This window comes from Heloderma suspectum, chromosome 3 (genome assembly GCF_057233095.1).
Source record: "Heloderma suspectum isolate Gila_16-S chromosome 3, 16-S_ref, whole genome shotgun sequence".
Classification (NCBI taxonomy): domain Eukaryota; kingdom Metazoa; phylum Chordata; class Lepidosauria; order Squamata; family Helodermatidae; genus Heloderma; species Heloderma suspectum.
Window position 1 is genome coordinate 202,001,323 of NC_139460.1, and position 20,784 is coordinate 202,022,106.

General features: G+C 44.7%; 1 protein-coding gene across 1 annotated transcript in view; it reads right to left on the bottom strand.

Annotated features, from left to right (window-relative positions):
* Positions 1–12,507: 12,507 nt before the first annotated feature.
* The window catches only part of OPN4 (opsin 4), a 65,933-nt gene continuing 57,656 nt past the window's right edge, over positions 12,508–20,784 (bottom strand). The window contains 4 exon segments of the mRNA XM_084845599.1: positions 12,508–12,795; positions 14,196–14,234; positions 15,780–15,815; positions 18,783–18,935. Coding sequence (XP_084701725.1) covers positions 12,508–12,795; positions 14,196–14,234; positions 15,780–15,815; positions 18,783–18,935 — 516 coding nt within the window.

A 20,784-nucleotide genomic window follows, 5' to 3' on the forward strand; every position in this document is an offset into this window, starting at 1 on the left:
CATCCCTTAATATGACTTACATTGCAAAAATAACATGCATGCTAAAAAAAATGTTGTCCTACGATAGCTGGGTAAGTCTCTATGCTTGGCAAATACAGGGAAAAATCCAATATGCAAGTCAGTTAAGGAGACCAAGTACAGTATTACCAGACAAGTAGGTGGTTTCCGGAAGAGAGGTCTGTGGTGTGGCCACAGTCAAAACACAGATAAGCAGTCAGATACAATACCAGTTCAAGAAGCAGAGTCAAGCAGGAGTCCAAGGACCAGTAGTACAGAGGTTCAATCATAAGACAAAGCCAGGGAAACAAGATACAAGACACTGGAGCTGATAGAATAATATTGTGCCAACACTGGCTAGGCTAAAACTGAAGGCTTGTATAGCCAGAGCTCCCTGAGTCCCACCCAGTGCTCACCTGCAGTTTGTTATAGTCCTCTGGTTAAAAAAAAAAAAAGCCCTACCCATGAGGAGGGTCTTGCTCACAAGGAGTCTTTTCCCCTTGAGGACTCCTTTGTAATTGAACACTCCTTCTCAAAGAAGCCCTACTAGCCTGCCTCTTGAAGTGACAATGCTCTTGGGGGCTGGGGGCCACTCAGCCTCTTCCTTAGAAGAGTTCCACCACACCACTTGTGGGGATGGACCTGTGGCCATCTCCCCTAAGGGCTCAGTTCTCCTCCTGGTCTTCTGACATGAGCTGTTCTGGGATGATCTTCGTCTCAGAGAGCTCTAGCTCCTCATCTAAGGAGGATTCCTCCAGTGGGGGCATGGCAAATGTCACATCTAGCTTGGCCCTAATTTAGAATAGGATGGTGGAGAGAGCCAGCTGATGTTATGACATGCAGTAACAGCCATTAATGGAACAGCCCCTTTGGCCTATGCATTGGCTCCCTAGCCCTGAAGATAATTCAGTAGTTGGTGTAGAGTAATTTGTGTAGAGTACAGGTGAGATGCTATCTTTGACACCCTTAATACAGATAAGGGGTGTTGAAACTTTGTCAGCCCACACACCAAATTCCCTTTCAGAGAAGCTCTTGGGGGGCTGCATTCCAGTGATGGGTAGAGCCAAAGGCAGAGGAGGCAGGACCAAACTACAAAAATCCCAGCATAGTTTAGTTTAAAGCCCATACTGCCAGTAACTAAGGGTGCAATCCTATGCCTGTTTAGATAGAAACATGGCTGGCTGGGGAATGCTGGGAGTTGTAGGACTTTTTTTCTGTCTAAATAGGCATAGGATTGCACTCTAAGCCTTATGAGAGGCATTTTGATCTTTTAGAATAGGAAAAAATCTACAAAAAAGCCAGGAAGCCACCAAATGATTGGTAAATGGGGGAAAGGCAGTGAGACCAGGTGAAGAAGGCATGGCCATCTGGGGAATCCCAGAAGGCCAGAATGCAACCCTAGGTGGGCTGGATTTGGCCCATGGGCATGAGGTTCAACACACCTGCTACAGGTTGTCATGCATGCCTTCTTTGTGGATTCCTCATCATATCTGACGAGACCCACAATAGTGGACTTTTAGATGAATGATTCTTCAGTATTCACCATGTTGAATTGTAGCCTGAATCAATTTATGTCATGTTGAAGTCTGGATTTTTAAAAACACTCTCCAGAAAGAGGAGGACAGAGGACTATGGTTTATATACACATGCACATACAGAAGATTAAATGCTTCAGGAGCAAGTTATTTGCTAATTAATACCCACATTTCAATCCTCTTGCAAGTAGACATGTTCTAACAGCTGTAGTTCTTTTTATAGCAACAGAATCTTCTCTGGTACACGCTGAACATTACAGTCTAGATTCAGAAGGCATTACTAGGCAGGGAAGTATTTCCTCAATACCCACTCTAAGTAAAGTTGTACCAGAGCACTGAAGAATATTAAATATGCCAAACTGTGTTAAACAGAAATCAAAGCTTCAAGAAGGAAGCAATTAATGGGTACCTTGCTGCATTGTAACAATGCCTCTCCTTTAATACAAGTAGTAAAATAGATTAGCCCAGTTCTTTTGTTACATGCAGCAAGTTCCTTAGAAGTCTTGTAATTTTCAACGCCTACAGGTTCCTCAGGTGCTGAGGTTCACTGAGTTCATTTCTGTATAAGATGTATTCGGTGCCTTTCCAGAGCAACTGAGGTGATGCGCAGCACATGTTTATCTATTTAAGGGCACCATCCCATGCATGCTTAGACAGAAAAAAGTCCTACACCTCCCAGCATTCACCAGCTAGTAGGACTTTTTCTGCCTAAACACACATAGGATTACACCCTAAGTTGACAACTCTATACAGCAGGGGTGTTGAACCTCTTTCAGCCCAAGGTCTGAATTCCATTTTGGAGAAGGGGGGCACATTCCAGTGGTGGGTGTGGCTAAAATACCGAAACTGACAGCATATTTTAGCTTAAAGCTCTTACTACCAGAAACTAAGCCTTAAGTGAGCCAGTTCAGCCTGGGGGGGGGGGCAGGAAACCATCAAGCCAGTGGTTCAGGGAAGGGAGTGGAGCCAGGGAAAGGTGGTGTGAGTTTCTGCACCACTGTTACACAATGAATACACACATACCTGGAACTAAGTGTCACTGAACTCAATAGGTCTTACTACTGAGTAAACATGCATAGGAATTTACTGTAAAAATATTTTTACACCATCCTTCAGTAAAAATGGCTTACAACAGAGTGGTAAGCACACACACACACACACACACACACACACACACACACGAATAAAATACATAACAACTGAATGAAGCAGAAAAAAGCAGCTGTTAAAGATAGCCCATAAAACTCAGCCAAAGGGATTAAAACACAACCTACAACCAGCTTTTGCTAGGTGAATCAAAGCCCAGGAAAACAAAAAGGTCCTTGCTTTTCACCAAAATGACATCAGAGTTGGTGTCAGCCGAGTCTCCATGGGGAGGACATTCTACAAGATGGGATGCCACAATCAAGAAGCACTTCACTCCAGCCACCACCAGCCTAATTTACTTAAAATGGGACTTACTTCCAAGTAAAAATAATACCATCACTTGGTAATTCACAAGTGTGGGTGAACTTCCAATAGTGCATCTGTGTCTCACAAATGTAATGTAGCAAATGAGCCTAAGATGGACCACCTGCACTTGTACGTACTTGCCTGAGCCTTAAAACTGGCAACTGAGGCCCTGCTCTCTTGTCCACCAGTGAGAGCTGCTGCTAGGATGGTGGGTACCATAGAAGGGTCTTTTTTGTGGTGGTCTCACATCTCCAGGAAAATACATTTGATGCTTTTTGTTGGCCATTAGGTGGGCTATAAAGACCTTTTTATTCCAGTGGCTTTTGGGGTGATTTCTGGTGCTGTAACTGTTTCTGCAGCTGCTACTTAAATGTTTTTCTTTCTTTTGCTGATGTTACTTTTAGCTGACTTTAAAAATATGATATATTAGTCCATGTGCTGTTTTAATATTGTAATGTTCTCTGTGTGATCAGATTGTGTTGTCTTGATACTTTAATGTTGTTGTTGTTTCTGTGTGATCTTATGTTGTTTTGCAGACTATTGTGACCTACCTTGCAAGCTTTCAAGACCCCCAGATCTCTTCATGAAGATCTGGAGATCTCAAAAGCTTGCACATTTGTTGTGAACTTTGAGTTGGCCTAATCAAGGTATTACACTGTCTGGATTTTGGAATGAATAAAAAGGAATTTAGGGTCTGATCCAACCCCTCCCCTATGGGCTTCATTAAGCACATGGAGCTCTACCACAAACTCAGCACTTTGCATGCAGGAGGGCTGCCTAGTGAGGGAGAGAGGGGAGGGTGAGTTAGGGGATTTGTGTGCAGGAGGAAGGGATGCAGAGGATGTGGCAGGGGGCTGGATTGTCACATTTTGCAACTGGAGCAGATTGCAAAATGTCTGCAATCTGCCTGGATTGTTCGCCTGGATGTTCTGTTCCAAGAACAAAGGAATCATGATGGAAAGCACAGGACAGCTTGATCTGATACATGCTTATTCAGAAATACTTCTCACTGACTTCAGTGGAGCGTACCCACTGGTAAGTGCTCACAGGATTGGAGCCTTAGTTTAACCAATTCTGTTCAAAGTACTTCCAAGGCTTCTACCATAATTCCCCAACACCCTTCCTACCTCCATACCAGGCTGGCTCTTGGCTTGACGCTCTACTGCTGTGACAATGCCTAGAGAAGAGCCGCTCATTGTGCAGACATCCCCAGGCATATTCCTGGTGCTGGCACAGCTGCCTTTTAGCTGAACAATGTGATTGGTGCAATTTCTGGATCACCTCAAAATGTCCTGCCTCCTCTCCCCCATTGGCCCTGGGAAGGAGAGGGGAGATAGGGTGGCCACTTATGAATAATAAAAAAGAGGAATTGCATCACCAAAAAAAGAGGACAAAAAGGGACAGCAATTTGCATAAAATCTGCATATGTTAATGTATATGTACAGATGCTAATGTAGAAATTATTGTTAAAACTGAAATAGTAACACAGTACACCTCACCATAGGGTGGAAACCTATGTGACCAGATCACCTGTGTCCCTGCCTGTTCAGTCTGCTGCCCGGGTGCTAACTATTGATGGGCAAGAGTTTTTATTATGGTTCTGTATCTTTAAACTGCAACTGGACAGGACAGTCCTTCAAACAGAAGGTGGTCCTGTGGCAGGCATTCAAATAGAGGGCTGTCCTCTGTAAAAGAGGACTCATAGCCACCCTCTGTTTCAGCCCTAAGTGGGCAGGTCTGGAATTGCTATATAGGGGTGGGGATCCAAATTCCTGAATTTCCTTTGTGAATAGGAGGAATTGAATTAAAGGCCTAGCTTGGGCCAAACCACAACTTATCTTTTCATATAGTTTTCTCCATCCTTCTCGCTATTTGTTATAGCTGAATCTCTCTTCAATCAGTTTAATATCTTGTATACCCTCTGTCTGAGGCCAATATCCTGCAATGACAGAAGAAGGGAGGAGTTATAATAGATCTCTGTCATCTTCTGATTTTGCTTACAAGAAAGCATCCTGGTTTCTGAACAATTTATTTCCTTCTTTCCTCATTGACCTCATAATCTTGTTTTCAGTCTCAAAGCAATAACAGGGAGTAATAATGTCTGAAACAAAGCAACAGAGATATTTGGCAACCTATAAGCAGCTTGTGGGTTTGAACATACAATATATATATTATTGAAAAAAGAAAAGTACATCAAGATATTCAAAATAATAAAATATCACAAAATACAGTGTAGTTACATTATCACTTCCCAAAGACAATGGCTCACTTCCTATTGCCAACAAAACCTACATTGCCTTTTGCTGTTATGACACTGTTTTGCATCAGATATAGCTTCTGTCAAGTTAAGGGGGAGAGGAGAACAAGGACAGACTCTCACAAAGAATAGCAACAGCAGACCAGTGAACAAGCTTGACCCTGAAGCTCTTATAGGGGGCAGGAAGTACCACATGACCTGCTCTGGCCTGTCATTCTTAAGGTCTGGCCTGTCATTCTTGAGGTCTTGTTGGTTTGACTCACTGATTTCTTTTTAGTTTCCTCTTTGGGCAGATGCTGGCTGCTGATGACACAAAAGTTGAATCTCTCCTTGTCACCGCTTAGGTGCCAAATTCAAGGCAGAATGCAGGCTCAAATCCTGAGATCTTGTTTACAGAAGCCCTTTGAAATGGCTTCCACATGATGGCTCTATTCTCACTATTGTAATATATAGATCTGGTCACTACATTAGTCCTATTCACTCCCCCACAGATTACCATCGCGGGGCGGGGCATGATGACACAAGTCTGTTGGCCCTGCGTCCTTTGTTGCATCCCTGTCTCCAACTTCACTGCCTTCCACATATTGGGAAGGCAAATGTTTGCACTGGAGAGGCTTCTCTACTCTTGGAAGCTTCCTACATGATTTAGAAAGGTCATGGTTCTAAATCACGCAGGGAGCCTCCAGAAGTAGAAAAGGCTCCCCGCTGCAGAAGTTTGCCTTCCCAATACATGGAGGGTGGTGGGTAGAAGTACAGCAATGTGACAGAGGGGATAGAGCTAGTGTGCTCACCCCCAATCTCCTTATCGTGAGAGGGGCATATCACCCAAAGAGGGCTACTGTAAATGTAATAATCACATGTTGGTGCTCCGCTCACTGGTAACTACCTAGTATCTCCATATAATACAGAAGTACAACACAGTGATTGTTGCAGAGGCTGTTTGAAAAGGTCTAACTGTAACACGGAGATAGGGCGCAACACTAGAGTTATGAGTCACATGTTAGGTTTTGCATGACAAGATGGCTCCTGTCCATAATCCTCATGCCTGGATCTTGACAGACACATCTTATTAAACATATAAATCACCACAAACCGAGATGGCAAACATAACCTTTTTACTTCCCCATATATGGTCTATGTGTGGTGAGGTCTTGAGCCTGTATCTTCCAAACTGTGCATAGAGCAGAATGTGTGATGACCCATATGGGGGTGCCTACAAGCCCTACCAAAGAGATCCATCTCTGATGAGAAAGTGGGTGGACTGTATGAGCAGAATGATATGCATATAGGCCTTGTCACAGAAGGCTGTCACCTGTCAAGAATCTAGACAAGAACGTCATGGTTTCTCTCCAACAGGCACAGGAAACTCCTGACTCCACCCAGAAACATCTAAGTCCACTGCCATCTAGTAACTAAACTATATTATGACGCTATCCACATAAGCTCTTGCCCTTGAGTCAGACATTGGTATCAGGTACTGCAGGGCTCTAGCCAGGAACCTTGCGATGTCAGGCACTAATTCCCTGCAGGACTACTGGCTGGAGGAGAAAACTGGAAGTAGTTCAAGACAAGATACTAACAACAAAGAAAATCTTCCTGGCTCTGGGAATCAGGGGATTAGAAACATATGAAGCTGCCTCATACTGCATCAGACCATTGGTCCATCCAGCTCGGTATTGTCTACCCACCTTCTCCAATGTGGCACCATCCAGATATGTTGGACTGCAACTCCCATCCTTCCCGGTCAGCACACCATTAGTCATGCTGGCTGGGGGTGATGGGAATTGTAGTCCCACACATCTGGTGGGCACCAGGTTGGGTATGACTGCACTAGACTATCTCTATAAGCCTCTAAGCCGGGGGTGTGAAAAGTGCAGCCTCCTGCCCCCCCTCCAACTGCCCCCAAAATTGTAAATTTAAAAAAACAAAAAAACAAAACGGCATCTGGAGCAGCCATTTTGAAAACTTTTTGACTCTTTTAGTATTGAGTAGCTACTACGGACCCCTCCATGGATCACTGGCTTGTTGTGGCGAAGGGGCTTGCGTCACTCAGTGAAGCCATAAGCTATTCCATGCAGGGCCACCCAAGACGGACAGATCATGGCGGCGAGTTCTGACAGAATGTGGTCCACTGGAGAAGGAAATGGCAACCTACTCCAGGATTCTTGCCAAGAAAACCCCATGGAACTTATCACAAGGCTAAAAGATATGACGCCGGAAGATGAGCCCCTCAGGTCGGAAGGTGTCCAATATACAACTGGGGAAGAGCAGAGGGTATTTCCAAGTAGCGCCAGAAAGAGTGAAGCGGCTGGGCCAAAGCCGAAATGACACTCAGCTGTGGATGTGTCTGGTGGTGAAAAGAAAGTCCGATGCTGTAAAGAACAATATTGTTTAGGAACCTGGAATGTAAGATCAATGAATCAAGGTAAGCTGGAGGTGGTCAAACATGAGATGGCAAGATTGAACATCGACATCTTGGGAATCAGCGAACTAAAATGGGCAAGCATGGGCGAATTTAATTCAGGTGACCATTATATCTACTACTGTGGGCAAGAATCCCTTACAAGAAATGGAGTAGCACTCATAGGCAATAAAAGGGTGGGAAAAGCAGTACTGGGGTACAATCTCAAAAATGACAGAATGATCTCAGTACGAATCTAAGGCAAATAATTCAACATCACAGTAATTCAAGTCTATGCCCCAACCACTGATGCCGAAGAAGCTGAGGTTGATCGGTTCTATGAAGACCTACAACACCTTCTAGAACTAACACCAAAAAAAGATGTCCTCTTCATCATAGGGGATTGGAATGCTAAAGTAGGAAGTCAAGAAATCACTGGGATAACAGGCAAGCATGGCCTTGGTGTACAAAATGAAGCAGGACAAAGGCTAAGAGAGTTTTGCCAAGAGAACATGCTGATCATAGCAAACACTCTTTTCCAACAGCACAAGAGGCGACTCTACACATGGACATCACCAGATGGTCAATATCGAAATCAGATTGATTATGTCCTTTGCAGCCAAAGATGGAGAAGCTCTATACAGTCAGTAAAAACAAGACCTGGAGCTGACTGTGGCTCAGATCATGAGCTTCTTGTTGCAAAATTTCGGCTTAAATTGAAGAACGTAGGGAAAACCAGTAAACCATTCAGGTATGACCTAAATCGTATCCCTTAGGAATATACAGTGGAGGTGAGGAATAGATTGAAGGGATTAGACCTGATAAACAGAGTGCCTGAGGAACTATGGATGGAGGTCCGTAACATTGTTCAGGAGGCAGCAACTAAACCCATCCCAAAGAAAAAGAAAGGCAAGAAAGCAAAGTGGCTGTCTGATGAGGCTTTACAAGTAGCTGAGGAAAGAAGGGAAGCGAAAAGCAAAGGAGAAAGGGGAAGATATATCCAACTGAATGCAGAGTTCCAGAGAATAGCAAGGAGAGACAAGAAGGCCTTCTTAAATGAACAATGCAAAGAAATAGAAGAAAACAATAGAATGGGAAAGACTAGAGATCTTTTCAAGAAAATCGGAGATCTCAAGGGAACATTTTGTGCAAAGACGGGCATGATAAAGGACAAAGAAGGCAGGGACCTAACAGAAGCAGATGAGATTAAGAAGAGGTGGAAAGAATACACAGAAGAACTATACAGGAAAGATCTTAATGTCCCTCATAGCCATGATAGAGCAGTCACTGAACTTGAGCCAGACATCCTCGAGAGTGAAGTCAAGTGGGCCTTCGGAAGCATTACTAACAACAAAGCTAGCGGAGATGACAGTATTCCAGCTGAGCTATTTAAAATCCTAAAAGAAGATGCTGTTAAAGTGCTGCACTCAATATGCCAACAAATTTGGAACACTCAACAGTGGCCACAAGACTGGAAAAGGTCAGTTTACATTCCAATTCCAAAGAAGGGCAATGCCAAAGAGTGTTCAAACTACCATACAATTGCACTCATTTCACATGCCTGCAAGGTTATGCTCAAAATCCTACAAGCTAGGCTTCAGCAGTATGTGAACTGAGAACTACCGGAAGTAGAAGCTGGGTTTCGAAGAGGCAGAGGAAGTAGAGATCAAATCGTCAACATTCGCTGGATCATGGAGAAAGCAAGAGAATTCCAGAAAAACGTCTATTTCTGCTTCATTGACTACGCTAAAGCCTTTGATTGTGTGGATCACAACAAACTGTGGCAAATTCTGAAAGAGATGGGAGTACCAGACCACCTTACCTGTCTCCTGAGAAACCTGTATGAGGGTCAAGAAGCAACAGTAAGAACCAGACATGGAACAACCGATTGGTTCAAAATTGGGAAAGAAGTACGACAAGGCTGCATATTGTCACCCTGCTTATTTAACTTATATGCAGAGTACATCATGAGAAACACCGGGTTGGATGAATCACAGGTCGGAATTACGATTGCCGGGAGAGTTATCAACAACCTCAGATATGCAGACGATACCACCCTAATGGCAGAAAGCGAAGGGGATCTAAAGAGCCTCTTGTTGAGGGTGAAAGAGGAGAGTGCAAAAGCTGGTTTGAAACTCAACATTAAAAACACTAAGATCATGGTATCTGGCCCCATCACTTCCTGGCATATAGAAGGGGAAGAAATGGAAGCAGTGACAGATTTTATATTCTTGGGCTCCAAGATCACTGCAGACGGTGACTGTAGCCATGAAAGTAAAAGACGCTTGCTCCTTGGGAGGAAAGCTATGGCAAACCTAGACAGCATAGTAAGAAGCAGAGACATCACCTTGCCGACAAAAGTCTGCATAATCAAAGCTATGGTTTTCCCAGTAGCAATGTATGGCTGTGAGAGCTGGACTATAAGGAAGGCTGAGAGCCGAAGAATTGATGCTTTCGAACTGTGGTGCTGGAGAAGACTCTTACAAGTCCCCTGGACTGCAAGGTGGTCAAATCAGTCAATCCTAAAGGAAATCAACCCTGAGTGCTCATTGGAAGGACAGATACTGAAGCTGAAGCTCAAATATTTTGGCCACCAAATGTGAAGAGAAAAGTCCCTGGAAAAGACCCTGATGCTGGGAAGGATTGAAGGCAAAAGGAGAAGGGGACGGCAGAGGATGAGATGGCTAGATAGCATCACCGATGCAATGAATATGAACTTGAGCACACTCCGGGAGAGAGCAGAGGACAGGAAGGCCTGGCGTGCTATGGTCCATGGAGTCACGAAGAGTCGGACATGACTTAACGACTGAACAACAAAGCTACTACGGAGCACCAAAAGCATAAAAACTAGCTTAAAACCATGTTAATTTTGAGCCTTCTGGCATTCTGTAGCCACTCCATATGCCATTTTCTATGTTATTCTTACTATTCTGTATTGTGACAGGAGGTGTGGCCTGTGGGGGGGCAGGTCTGAGGGTCAAACATGGCCCTCAGACCTCCTGAAACTGCCCAACCCTGCCCTATGTTGATTCCCTCTCCAGGTGGATCTTGTCAGGGCCTGACTGTTGTGAGCTGTGGATAGGTGGGTGTGAGCAAGAGGTGTAGACTTTCCACACAAGGGTCATGTGTGAACCAGCTCTCAGGGGAGATTATGTGATACTTCTGATTTTAATGCTTGGCTTTTTAACATGAATGTTGTGCAGAATGTGATAAACACGGGCCAAGAAAGAACGGGAGGACTGCCCATAGACATGATGACCTACTTAAAACAAACAGGTAGTGAAAATTCTTCCCCATTGTCTCATTTTGGCTATTTTTCCTATTTTTAAAAATCTCACAGTAGTAGCCTTGTAAAAAAACCAGCAGAGCAGGAGTCAACCAACATCCCTTGACTGCAAAGTCAATGCAAGAGCTCATACAAACCCACATATAAACACTAGCCCCCTGTTTGGCAACTAATATTTTTTAACAGGGATCCTCCTTTTTCAACTGAGAAAGAATGGAAGAGTCCAGACACAAAGGGATTTTTAAGCCCCTCTTTCTCAACATGAAAAGCAACAGGAGCTTGGTGGCAGCCCCCCTCTTCTAAACCTCAGCTGTTCCATCCCGTTTGCCCTGTCTCTCGGCTCACACGCAGGAGTGAGCAGCTGGCTGTGCTGGTCCTCCCATTGGGCAGAATGAGTGGCCACTTCAGGCAGCAAATGCTGGGGAGCGGGGGGGGGGGAGGAAATGGCAGTGACATGTTAGAGAACAACTCTGTGTATGAGTGTTTGTGCACCATGCAGCCTGCCCTGCTGGGCTCCCTAAGCTTTCCTCAGGTGCAGTAGCCTAGGATGCAGAGGGGTTGCTAGATTTGGACTCAAGGGACCCTTGCCCCCAATCTATTTCCTAGGGTCCCAGAACGATTCCACAGAGCACTGAGTGTCCATTGGTGCCAATAGAAGAGTCCCCCCCCAGTTTAATTGCCACGAGGGGGTAATTTTCAAGGGGGACTGCAGCTTAACTCTCACCTCCCTATGTGCGGCAACCCACCGATCCCCCCAGTCTTCCCCTGCCTGGCAATTAAGCGGAAGAAAAAAACCCTTTTTTTTCATTGGTCTGAGATGATCTGGGGCAGGGTGCAAATTTTAACAGAATTTTTTATTTGAGATTGTTTTGATGAGAAATTAATTGGCCAGCTCTTGTAAAATTTAAATAAAGTCTCAAAATTGTTTCTGTACTTGCATATAAAGATATAAGGTAGCATATGCAGATTTGTGCCCTATGGGCCTTGGCCCTAAATCCTTTAAGTTCCTAGGAACACCCCAGCTAGGATGCTGTCCCATTGCCCAGTGTTGAAATATGATTCAACTGCCATTCCCGTCAGCTTCTGTATGTGGGAGGTTGTGAAAAAGGCATTTACCATCTTGTCTTTCACCGCAGGCAGCAAAATGTCTGAGGCTAGCCTTTGTGGCTCATGTGGATAAGGGGAAAGGCTCTGACAGAACTTCTGTTGCAAATCACATTGCAGGGAGGCCATCTAGGTAAAGGAGAAAGCAGCTGAGGGGAATGTCACTGGATCCAGAGGCTATAGGTCCAAACAGAAAGCCTCTGGAGGCTGGACTCAACCACCAGGCTGCCAGTAGTCTGCCCCTGTGCTAGCCCCTGAGCAGAGTCTCAGACTATTTCTCCAAGTCCAAAGAATAATCTTGTTCTTGTCTTGAAGGTAGGAGTGGAAATAATCACTGGCACAGAACACAAACTATCATAAAAGGATGAAGCGTTTAATCCCTTTTCTTCTTTGTAGCTTTATGGAACTGGTTTTGAATCCCTGACAGGAAAGGAAAGGTGGTGGTGATTTTTACCCCTCCTCCTCTGCCCCCAGTTCAAAGAAGTTTTGGAAGGTTTGATACACTAAGCTGACACACGTTAGTTTCTAAGGTAGGAGCAAAGGCACTACCCTGGCACAGCCATTCTAGCTGGCCGCTGGAATTCTTCTCCCAGCTATAGCCACTATTCCTGGAGTACGAGGGATCAGGGCTGGATTCCAAAGGCAGTTCTGTTCTCTGGACATTGCTGAAGGTCACTATAATGCTAGGGATCTGGGCTGCAGTAGGCAGTCTGTAACAGGAGTCTTCCCCTCTCTGTCCAAAATGATTCAAGTCTTCACCTGTCTTAAGCAAGCATCAAAGAGTAAATGTAAACATGTGACATGTCTGAGTCGTCAACAGCCCATGAAAAGAAAAAGCAACACATATTTTTTAAAACACACTCTGAGAATCTACCCTGCCAAGTCAAACCAGGCCTCAGAACAATGAACACGTGAGGAGCGGAGTCAATAAAGGGAAGAAAGCAAAATAAAGTACAAAGAAGTAAGTGGGACAGTTTTATTTGCAATATATTGAGGAGGGTTACTACTTCTTTTAAAAAAACTTTTTTTGGCGGGCTCTCTGCGCCTAACAGCACCAAGCAGAAGATGAACAGCTGAAGGTTTTTCAGCATGCAGTGATGGGAATGGTTTCATGAATATCTGCCTGTCATCCATGTTAAGGCCTGGGACATTCTACCCGACATGCCCCCGCACCTAAAAGGTGGTTACCTTAAGAAAAGGCCGGGCTTACACAGCGGAATGTGATGGTAGAGTGGATTGTACCACTTCAGGCTGCAGGTAGGGGGAGATTCAAGCACATCAGGGAGAAAGCTTAGCCTAACCTGCTCCCTGCTATGCTACTTTTCTACTTGAAAGGTAGAGTTGTTGTTGTTGTTGTTGTTTTAATGTGGATGAGCATTAAAAAATGTGACACACACACACTCTTGCAGTTTGAAGTGATACAGTCTATTCTATTACCTCAGATCTCTTACCAAATTCTGCTGCACACAATCCAGGCCTCAGATTCATACTAAAGGTTTGTAAAGAAGATTAGATTTTGTGTTAACAGTCATCAGTATGTCAAAATGTTACCACACCACATTATCTAAGCACACAGCTACCCATTTCTCATAGGACTGTTATCTAGAGCAGGCAATTTCTTGCCAAACCAACTGAATTTAGTGACGAAAATCCCCGTGGACATGTAGCTGCTCTGAATCCACACCTGGATTCTGATGCTCATCCAAGCCAAATTAAACTGTCTGGAGGGTATTTTGATGCAATCACAGATACCCATCTGAGGCCACTGGTTACAGCACACAACTCAGGCTGCAACAGGGCCAGTGTGTAGCACAGCCCCCCCCAAGCTGGTGTCCTCCAGATGTTTTGGATTTCAGCTCCCATCATCCCCAGCCAGCATGGCCAATGGTCAAAACATCTGGAGGGCAGCAGGTTGAGGAAGGCTGGTGTAACATCTGACCAATGAAGCCAGTTTTGGTAGCTGGCTACATCCTTCTCACCCCCTCCTCTGATATTTTTGGTTCGTGGCTTTACTGAAAGCTCATACCAGATTCTTTGGCCAAGATATGTTAGCAGGCTCCACCCCTTTTGTGCACACTGGAAATATGCCTGCTCAGCCCAACGCCATCGAGAGGCCAATTGTCCATGCCAGAGGCTATTAATAAAAAGTGGAACATAATTTACCAGACTATCTTCAAAGATATAGGCTCCAAAGGGTAAATCCTATAGAAACAAGATGAATCATTCTGCAAAATGTTCTAGTTATGTGGACAAGTCTCTGGTTTTGAACATGATAACTGGAATAGTAATTTTTGGATCATGCATCTGTATTAAATTACTACCTTGTTCTGATATATGTTTACTTACTTCTAAGTCCCACTGAAGTTCCAATGTACATAGAGGAGTATAACCTTGTTTACTTGTTTACACTGGCTCTTGCTTACGAGAGCCAGTGTGGTGTAGTGGCTAGAGTGCTGGACTGGGAGTCGGGAGATCCGGGTTCTAGTCCCCACTCGGCCATGGAAGCTCACTGGGTGACTTTGGGCCAGTCACAGACTCTCAGCCCAACCTACCTCACAGGGTTGTTGTTGTGAGGATAAAATGGAGGAAGGAGGAGGATCATGTACGCTGCCTTGAGTTCCTTGGAGGAAAAAAGGCAGGATATAAATGCAATAAATAAATAAATAAAAATAAATACTTAGAAACACGTCTGACTTCAAGTGGGCACACGATTACAGCCTTAATTGCATGTACACAGGGGTGTAGTGAGACAGAGCTCGCAGGGATGCAGCGGTGGTACTTTTTTATTAGCAGGGATGCTGACATCATCTTCTACCCCTCAGAATTCCCTGTTCCCTCTGAGCTTAGCTGCAATCCTCACAGTAGCTTGGCGGGAAAGGAATTTTCCCAGCAACAACATATTGCTCTTTGGGTAGCTTGGTCTCAAATGGACAATTAAGACCCATTAGCTTTATAAAAGACCTACTCTTAGCAGATGAAAACTCCTAGAAGTTTGTTGATATTAACACAGCTTGCAATTTGTGGACTTTCCTCGGGGTGGTGGTGGGGAGTGTCATGATGAGCGCCTGCACTTCCAAATGTACGATTATACCACTGCATGTACATGTACTAAGGATGGGGGGTTGATTTCAGCACCAAGTCTTTGAGCTAGGTTGATTATTCTATTTTACAGAAGGAGAACAGAGGCTGTGAGACAGTGGATTGCTCTAGGCTTACTCCCTTTCTACTAGTAATTCTTCAGTCCCAGCTATGCAAGGTGAAAACTGATCACCTGCTAAATAGTAGTGGAGAGGACTGTTGGAGCTAATGAAGGAAGGAAATTAATGTACTAGTGAAAAGACAGCAAACGTTTTCTAAGGAAGGGCCAGATTCCTTTGATTGCTTTTGCTTTATTGACCATTGAATATGCAATGGTCAATGAATCAGTCCCATGAATGGGTAACTATATTCCCTATATAGCATTTTTAAAAATGTACAGCAAGAAGCAGATGCTGAGCTGCAAACTATATTAATATGTATTACTGCTGCTGCTTCACTATAGTACAGAAGGAACCAGTGAGCTATTTGAACTATAACAGAGTATGAAATCTTAGCATCTATTAGCATCTTATTTGGGCATCTCAAATGGAAGGAGCTCCATATATGGTACCATTGTCTTGCTTTCCTTGCCAGTCCCCCTGCCCTCCCTGAAAATATCACATGACATGTTGATCCCACAGAAGTAAAACAGTATACGGCGATATTCACCTTCACCACAGAAATGTCATCTACATCCACTGAAGTCTATAAAAGAAGGGAAGAAAGAGACATAAACCATTCTTAGCCTTGGATCTATAGGTGCTTTTATCCTCCTTCACAGCATGATTCTACCCTGCTACATGACCAGCATAATTTCATTCACAAGTTAAGATGACATACTCCTTTGTTAACCGTAATTTGTGTTGCGCATGGTGCAACTATGACAGGCCAGTTGTGGCAAAGTTGAGTAATGGGTGAAGAGGTGGGGACTTCTTGGGCAGGAGAGGGATGGGGAGCAGCCAATTATTGGCTATTCTATATGCCATCCCAGGATTGGGACCAGCATTGCACAGAGAAGTATATGCCCAAATATACCATTATTCCCAGTTCCATAGACCACCCCAATCCTATTCCATCCTGTCCCACCCAGCAACAGCCAATGAGTTGGAGGAGGGGTCTGAGATTACTCCAGTAGTCGATCTTCGAACAGCAGCAGGTAGATATAAGCCACAACTGGTGAACACACAGCCCGAAGTGTGTAATATTGGGTCACATTGCTCAATTCGAACACCTTTGACCTGTGAGCATACAAGGGAGAAAGCGGGGATATAGTTGATGGGGGACACTGGTAAAAGGGCACAAAGCACCAAGCGCGAAAGGAAGCACTTGCACAGACAAGGGCACCCAACAGAGTCCCACAAGAAAGAAATGTTGCACGCTGAACCAAGTGTGTGTTTTGTGGGGGGTGGGGCGGAGAGGGAACGAGCTAGCAACAGTCCTGGCTGCACACAACGTTGTTTTGTTCCCCTCTAGACACTATTTATAGGAATGCATTATTTATGGGATTTGACTGCAGTTACAGGGAAGTGAAACAGTCTTTGGGATTTTCCAAAACAAAAAGCCACCATATAAAAAGAAGCCAAAATGCAAGAGTTATAAGATGAAAGAATAACAATAAAACAAGGTACAAAATATTCTGCCAAAGCTGTTCTTATGGGCACAGATAGTGATGAAGAGCTGGAAATAGAATGCCCGATGTTATCCCCACCCCCCAACTAGGATCAGCCCACCACCTTTTTTTCTGTGACTTTCAGACCAATCTGACATGGAGAAATAAAGGACCCAGAATTACTTTTTTCCCAGAGAACAGATAAATAGTAGGAAAAGCTTTACCTGTTAAACTTTATTTTTAAAATTTATTATTACATTCATATCCTGCCTTTTTTCCTCTTGCATAGTCCTCCTCCTCTCCCTTTCGTCCTCACATCAACCCTGGGAGGTAGGTTAGGCTGAGAGTCAGTGACCAGTCCAAAGTCACCCAGTGAGTTTCATGGCCAAGTGGAGACTAGAACCTGAATCTCCTGAGTCCTAGTCCAACACTCTAGCCACTACACCACACTGGCTCTCCTTATGTATGCCAGGCTGCTATCCAAGGCACAGGGGCAGGGCCAATAAAAAGAGAAACCCATAACCAACTGCAGGCAGATCTAAAATTAAGTATATTGGGTGAGGTTTGGGAAGGCTATGACAGATCTATAAGCCAAACCTCCTCTTCTGCCATAATTCATACTCACAAATAAATGCTTCCACATGCATCCAACCGCCCTATCTTGGGTCCATCCCACCTGACTCCACTCCTAAAATCTTAGCTGCACAAGAAATATTTGATGCTACATGTTGGGCAGGACAATAATCCTGTCATTGTTCTTCAAACTGGGCACTGCTCCTCTATCTTGTGAAAAATGTCATGTTCTGAGTTGTGAGGAACTGTCAAGAGTTCTGATGAATGCCCATCAAATGGTAAAAACGGGAGTGGAAATGTGGTTTGGTTTTGTATTCAGTTGGTTTTCTATTAAAACATGCTTGTTATTTTATGCTTCTATAAACCCCCTCCTTCAAATGTTCGCAGTACTGGACATGCAGTCTCCTATGCTGCAGAACTGCCCCAAAGCTACAGCACAGGTGAGAAGTATAATCAAGAGGCAAGAATGAGGCTCATACTTTTCAATGAACAAGATGAAATGTGAAGCAGCTGCTGGTCAGTTAGTGCTGGAGGTTGGAATCATGCCAATAGGTGAGAGAAGAGGGAGGAGACTGGATTGATGTCACAAAGGCATTCAAACCTGCATATGTATGCAGCCTTGTTGTGATTTCTATAGGGCAGGAGTAGGCAACCTCATGCCCTCCAGATGTTTTCGGTTAAAACTCTCATAATCACTGACAATTGGTCATGCTAGCCAGGGCTTATGTGAGTTGTAGTCCAAAACATCTGAAGGGCACCAGGTTGCCTGCAACTGGGTAGCACTGGTGGTTTTTTGGAGAGGTTATTTCTCACAAATGAAAGCATAAGCTGTTACGTTTTCTAATGGCACCTGTCAGGGTGGACACTAAGCCCATAGAATCCCAGAGTAGTTCTGAGAGGAGCGCGCTCATCCTTCCCAGGGCCAACAGCTGGCAGGGATTCCTTCCACTGGCATTCCTAGCATAGATAGCAGTCCCAGGAGTGAGAGCGCGTGGGAAGCAGACTTGCTGGACGTGCGATGCCGACGCAGGGAGCAGCGCCAAATGGAGGGCGCGGAAAGGAGGCGTAGTGCCCGGTTGGCGTGCAAACAACGGTTGTGCCCAGAGGATCCAAGTGAAAATGGGAGGGACTATCCCTAGCCCATAAGTTCAGGGTCTGCCAGTGATTCTCCTTCAAACGGGGACCGACTGTTCCAACTTAGGGCATAGGTACTCTGCTGCTCATATCTAGTTGCTAACAGTAGAGTTGTTAAGTTGTAAAAGAGGAATAAAGCTTTGAAAAGAATCCCTTTGTCTGTGTCTGGACTTGGCTACTGGATTAGACTGAGAGAGGCCTCCAAGGAGCCCTTGACAGCACCTTTCCTATAGAGGTCAGAAAAGGTGTTTGGGAGGAAATGATGGAGAGGGAAAAACGTATCGACATGGAACATCATATGGAATGATGTAGGCATCTGTGAGTCTGTCTAGTTTGAGAATACAGCATTTAGTTACCTTTTCAAAAATCCCTGAATCGTGGCTTTTCAGTTTAGATTTCACTTTGATGTCACTTGCTTCTGCAGTGTCTTCACCCATTTCATAGGAAACTTGCCCACTAGTGCCTCTGGAATTCAGACTAGAGATATCAGCCTCTGTGTCAGTCCAATCCTGCGGTGATATAGCAATATGAAGGCTTTAATAGGTTCTCCATGGCTTTAATTATTTTCCCTCAAGCACTTAAGTTTGGTGCCAAACTAATGAAGAGAACCAGAAATAGGGAAGGCGCTTCAACAAATGCTCTCACAAAGGGCCGGTTTACCCAGTTGGCAGAATCAAGTGGTAAAGCTGGTTCCGGAGTGCAAGTTCCACTTCTGTCTGCAAATGGGGTTTGTGTGCAGTTTGCATGTTTGAGTGCACCTCCATTGGAAATAAATATTCTGTACAGAAAGTCAGGGAAAAGGTTAGACCAGGGATGAGGAACCTTCGGCTTGTGGGCCTAATCTGATCTGCAGAGGCTCCCCACCCGGCCCACAGAGGCCCCGCTCCTCTGAGCTGCATCGCCTGGGTTAGAGGAATCACCACTGTTCTCTCTGATCACTAATCAGCTTTGTGCACCACAGGGATTCGGCTTTGCGCACTGCTCATCTTCCCAGTCGAGACGATGAGTGGTGCGTGAAGCTGGTGACTCAGCTAGTATGCTAGCTGAGTACATTCACATGCTGCTTGCTGTCCCAATCAGGATGACAAATGGTCTCACAGTCAGGGACACAGCCGGCATTTGGAGGAGCCACTCCTCCAAGGGTTGGCCAAGTCCTTTTCTCCATGCTTCTCTCTGTGTGGAGAAAAGCAAAATGGGTGTGGAGAGCGGGGCAGAACCAGATGTTTTCAGGGAAGGGGAAGGGCTTCAGGGGCAGAGGGTGGAGCCCCAACCACTGACATCATCTGGTCTAGATGACTGGGGGGGCAGGATCCAGCCCCCAGACTAAACCAAGTTTGACAACCCTGGGTTAGACCAACCCTTTTCCTCTGACATGGTATTTTCCTATGTATTAGTAAAGTTTCCACTTTTGACATTGGTCAGTAGGCATCATATCATTTTGTCCTATCCTGTCCTGTCTATGAGTGGGGAGTCCATGAAAGAAAAGAAGGCTCTGGAATGGAGTGGGGGGAGGGGTTGACCCAGCCCTACTAAATCAGCATAGTGGGTCAAGCTGGAGTCGCAGAACCTCAGACAGATAACTTGCTCCAGGAATGGCTTTATTCAAGTGTGGGCTCACATGTAGAAAATCTCTGTGAAAGCTGAAGCTGGGTCCACACTAACTTGCCCCCCCACCCCCCACCCCACACACATGTGCATTGACACAGACACCAGCAAAGAAAGGAAGACTTCGTATATGCAAAGACTTCACATGAGCGGGAACCCCTACTGCATATGGCTATTGGCATTTCTGCAAAGAAAAGGCCCATTATGGATGTACTGAAGTATTTATTTTGTCTCATTTATAAATGTGTATGTTACATGGAAATGGACTCTCCAAGTTGTTTTAACAAGATCTGCTTTGTTGGATTTTAAATCAGGGACAGAAAATATAGGGAGTCCAGAACCATCACAGCTGAAAGCCCCTGTAAGAATTCAGAGTATTCCAGCTTGTCCTATAAGCACATTAGCTGAGAAATGTAACAGGTTAGAGGACATAATGGCATTCTTGTGTTTTTAGAGCTTGTCTTAAAAACAAAAATAAAAAAGGTTTGAAAAATGTCACACTAATGTGCCTTTAATAGCACAGATGAAGAGTCTCTGCTCCAAACTACAGAACTGCATCCAGCTTCTGCACAAGGAACAATATGTGGTGGCCCTTAGCAGCAAAGAAGCAAGCTGCCCAGAGCTTCTGCGGGGCAGGGGTGGGATGGTCATTTGATGGATCTGTCCATTCTAAATCTGCCAGCAAATCTTCTAAATGCAGTCTGCTTTACTACAAAAGCATTTGTGTTCAATTCACAAAAGTACACCCTTCAC